The 4,731-nt window shown below is 39.5% G+C and overlaps 1 protein-coding gene across 1 annotated transcript; it reads right to left on the reverse strand.

The window, feature by feature from the left end:
• Positions 1 to 2,041: 2,041 nt before the first annotated feature.
• On the reverse strand, positions 2,042 to 4,366 carry LOC117301602 (profilin-like). Its single transcript, XM_033785626.1, has one exon. The coding sequence runs from the start codon at positions 4,233 to 4,235 to the stop codon at positions 3,816 to 3,818; it is 420 nt and encodes a 139-aa protein (XP_033641517.1). The 5' UTR covers positions 4,236 to 4,366; the 3' UTR covers positions 2,042 to 3,815.
• Positions 4,367 to 4,731: the final 365 nt, after the last annotated feature.

Raw genomic sequence — 4,731 nt, forward strand, 5'->3', positions numbered from 1 at the left:
TTCCCCTAAATGTTTCGTAGTACTTTTGCCCGATGTATTCATTACACCTTTGACTTCATTATCCAATTCAATTGCGAAACAGGGAAGTACTAATTGAGAACAAAGGTGCAATCAATGATTGAGTTAATAATGCGATCTTTATTAAAGCCTAGTGTTAATAGTTCTGTTAATAACACTTTTGAAATGACAAAAAAAATCAATTGATTTCAACTAGATCATGATCCGTTTATACATGTAGAAGTACACACAAGCTTTTTGTTTAAAGTTTCACATGATTATTATTATTAATTTAATATTATTTTTAATTATACAGGGATCACATTTCTGCTAGATTGAAGATATCAAGTTTTCTCATTATCGGGTGTAGTTCTTTTATATAACTTGCAGTTTACATTTATAACTTGCAGTTTACAATTTCAACTTTTGCCTGGTTGAAGAAGAGTGAATTTAGCATCTAAAAATAAAATCCAATCAAACATTAGTCAAGACATTATTCAAAATGTTGATAGAAAAATCAGAACAAGAACAATCATTCTGTTGGTGAAATTTTCAGAGTCCTACATGCTAAGAGTAAAATGTCTGTGCTAAGCAAATTTTGGTTGTCTTGTCAGGGTTTGATTTTACAAATTACTATCACATAAGTGCTTTGTATTGCGACATCACACTTTTGTACTTTTCTTAGCTCTTTGTGAAATCGAACCCAGGCTCATCTTAACAGCCAATGCTTAGCATTTCAGCTTAGCAGTTTTGAAGCTATAGTATCACTTAGGCCAAGTATCACTATAGTGCTTTGTATTGCGACACCACCTTTTTCCGCGCAAGATCTATCTTAGCTCTTTGAGAATCAAACCCAGTCTCAAGTTAACCAATGCTTAGCGTTTTTGCTAAGCAATTTACTGACAGGATACAGGATGTATGGTCCACACTATTATCTTAGTCTCATGTGTGGCACCACCTGTTTCCTTTTCGGAATCAGGTAGGTGTGTAGAACACCAAACATAACATACGATATTCAGCAATCAAGTGTTTTTTACTTCCTTGTTGGCGAGTGTGTTTCACAGAACCACTTTTTTTTTAAGGAAATAAATACAGGATTTGTACGGCTGACAAATCAGTCGCAGACAGTGTTCAGTCATGGTTTATGCTATCAACAGTTCACATGAAAAAACAAACCTTGCATTTTTTCTGCCAGTCAGGAGAAAACAACCACATTTTTCAGTAGGTATTTCAAAAAAGAACTTCATAATCAGCAATTTTTCAGAAAACCTTTTTTACCATGGTGTTTTGTTATCCTTACCAATCCTGTATAAAAACTTAAAATGATACTTTTATAAGCTGAATATCCCTACTTTTAAGCTGAATATCCCTACTTTGTGTAGAAGTTTTTGCATGCCTACACATAGCCACAAATTAACAGAGTTTAACCCCTTTTTAAAAAGAACATTCGTAACTTTGCCTCAATAATAACCAGCTAAGTTTTATTCAAATACACATAGCTTAGGATACAATTTGATTTTCATGCAGCCAGAGCTTGCTCCTGGAGATAAATGAAAACTGTTTCCTTTTTTTAATAATTAAGAGCGTGCTAAAACCTGTTTTTGATGGTTTTTGTTATATTCTTACAAGCTGTGCTTTGAAAACCAAAAGTACCTTCATGGCAAAGGTAAGGCTGTCTTAGAATTGGCTCAACTTGGTTGTCATGGGAACAAGTGTTCAAGCACAAATATCCACACCAACGCCTATAGCAACAGCCGCAAGCGGTAGTCGCCAATTCTGACACAGCCTTTATGTTGCTACAATAGAGACTTGGGGGCCCAAATTCATAGAGCTGCTAATGCAAACAATTTTTTTTAACAATTTCCTGCTTAGCAGAAATGAGCAGGATACCAGACACAAATTTTACATGTGACATGGTATTTTGGCTGGTAACCTTAAATTGGTAAGCATAAGATTGCTGTGCTTAGCTACTTTTTGTCTATGAAATTGGACCCTGGTCAAACATGACTTTAACTAGTATTCAGTCTTTATCCTAATTGTTCACTGGATCCTACATCGGAAAATGTTCTTCACTGGTACTTGTGGATGATCGGTTGTCTTTAGTTCAAGCATGCCCTTAACATTATTGGAAAGATGGCAATACTACTGGTGCATTCAAAACCTTATCCCTGCATTTTGACTTCTCAAAATGTTTAGTCTTAAAAAATGAAAGACCAAAAATAACAGGCCTGGAATTTCATGCCCAACCCCAGGGCATTCCGTTGCCCTGGTCTTGGCTTTGGTGCCCCTTCAAATACTTTTCATAGACTTAATAGATTTTCCATGGGAAATTCCTTTTTGAAAATTAACATAGCCTTGACCTCTAAACAAAGATGAAATTCCAGCCCTAAAATACAGTCAAGGATTTTGAATGCCCCGATGCTGCAGGAGTTCGTTAAGCCTTAAAGATGTATTGCCAGCAAACTTGATTTGGTCCCATTTGTATTAATGGTTTAGAGTTGACTCGATGGGACAAAGAAAGACCACAAAAATGTCCCATGCATCATGCTGATGTTAGTGGATGACTAACTGGTTTGGCCCGTTGTGTGTGGGATGAGAACCATGCCTGCCTGCTCAGAATGAAATGTGATCTTTAGGCTTGTGCACCAGAGCATTGCAACAGCATGGCGGCCCAGCCTTGGGTGTATCGTTTCACAGCTTGAATCCATCTGCACCCACACTTCCTGGTTCCAAAAGAATTTACAGGCAAAATGGAGGATCTTCTTCGAGACTCCCAGGGCTGGCTGGGATGTTCCATACCGAGTCGAAAGATTCCCTTGAAACCAAAATGGAGATAACTGGTGCTGGTAGATCGTACTGTCAGTGAAGATTCTTGATTTTATGACATGTACATGTACACAAAAACTTGACCGGTCAATGAATTTTGTGTACCATAAACACAGGAAGAGATTGACACAGAAATGATGAATGTACATAGTTTGTCCATTTAACCGACGATCACAGAGTTCCTCAAATTCCTTGTTGTTTGCGGAACCATTACTGTCCGATGAGGGGGGGTGGGGCTGTTTTTGTTGATTCTTGGCTTCGCTAGACACTGAAGTTTTTTCTTGAAATGCAACATTTCGAGTGATTTACTTGCGTGACGTCTCTTCAGCAACCGATAACGATGAGCATCTTGAAGTGTACAAATTACTCTGTGAAGAACCAACTGCCCTCTTACAAAAAGAGGAAGTTCTAGTTGTGGTTCGAAGCGGTTCAGAAGTTGTATAGAGTACAACAATCCCAGAGATGTTGGACATTGAACTGGCTACTTTCAACTCAAAATTCATGTCCGAAGTGCAGGAAAATTGGTCATCAAAAAAATGGGTTTTGTAACCATCATTGGAAGACAGTGTTCTTTGACAGTGTTTGCGATTGGGGGGCAGGTTGAACTCGGGAAAGCGTTCTTCCGACGTCATTGGATTTGCGTTGTAATCCATTCACAGCAACAGTAAGTGTGCAACGGCAGGAATAATTTACTTCCAATCAAGTCCAAGATGTGGAGGGAAACTCGGCTGTAGTTGAGTTACATACTAATACGTTAAAGTTAGCTATAGTGGTGTTCACATGTTGACATAGTCCAGAGTCGTGGGGCAATGTGGCCGTAGAAAAGTGGTTTGACTTGACTTGATTGGATTATTTTAAAAAACAAAATCACAATGTTCGTACTGATGTTAGGCTAGTTCCATTTGTTGTGGTGTGCAGACTAAAAGGATGCGTAAAACCATGGAAAGTTACTGGTTACAAAAAAATAATATTGAGGGTGATTTGTCTTTGTGTTACATACCCATTGATTCGAGGTATTCCGCAATCACACCTACTCCCTTATTGCAGTTTCCTTGCTGGCCCCCCTCCGGACAATGAGCAATGACCACTGCTGTCTTGGACTTCTGAGCGGTCAAGGCGCCGCACCCCTTCTTCTTGGCCAGGACGAGTTTTTTGTCCTCCTCCCGAAGAAACTGGTATTTTACACCCTCGGCGTGCACGCCCGAAGACATGAACGGCGTAAAATCACCGGATTTAAACGCCCTGCCTATATTTGCCGCCTCGGTTGTGGTAATTTTGAAGGAACTTGCATGGGCGTCAGTCGTCCATTTCGAGCCGTCTAAACCGATAATGACTGCCCTGTCGGCGTGACATTCCCCCGAAGCATCTTTAGATTGTGCTATTAGGTTATCGATGTACGAATCCCAACTCATTTTGTCAGAGCTAATAGGTTATCTTTACCTGAAAATAGGACAAAACTTCTTCGAAACTTTTCGCCGGTGTTCCTTCTTGCCGAACAAACCTCCTGATGACTGTGCCACGATTCTGATGAATTGAACTGCGCATGTGTACAACCCGTCCGATCAGGAGCCCCACCCCATAATGCATTCCTAACTTTATATGGAACGCCGCCTGAGCAACAAAGTGCTGTGTCACATTTTCACAGTGCGAACAATCACTGCAATTTTTAGGTAGAGATTTTTATAACTGACCTATTGACCTTATTATATGCGCATGACGTCACTGCTACACAGATTTCGAAAGGAGATTGTCGATTTGGGGGAAAACCACAAGACTGTAGGCCTAAAGGCAGTGGACATTATTGGTAATTACTCAAAATAATTATTAGCATAAAACCTTTCTTGGTGACGAGTAATGGGGAGAGGTTGATGGTATAAAACCTTGTGAGAAACAGCTCCCTCTGAAGTG

This window comes from Asterias rubens, chromosome 17 (assembly GCF_902459465.1).
Source record: "Asterias rubens chromosome 17, eAstRub1.3, whole genome shotgun sequence".
Classification (NCBI taxonomy): domain Eukaryota; kingdom Metazoa; phylum Echinodermata; class Asteroidea; order Forcipulatida; family Asteriidae; genus Asterias; species Asterias rubens.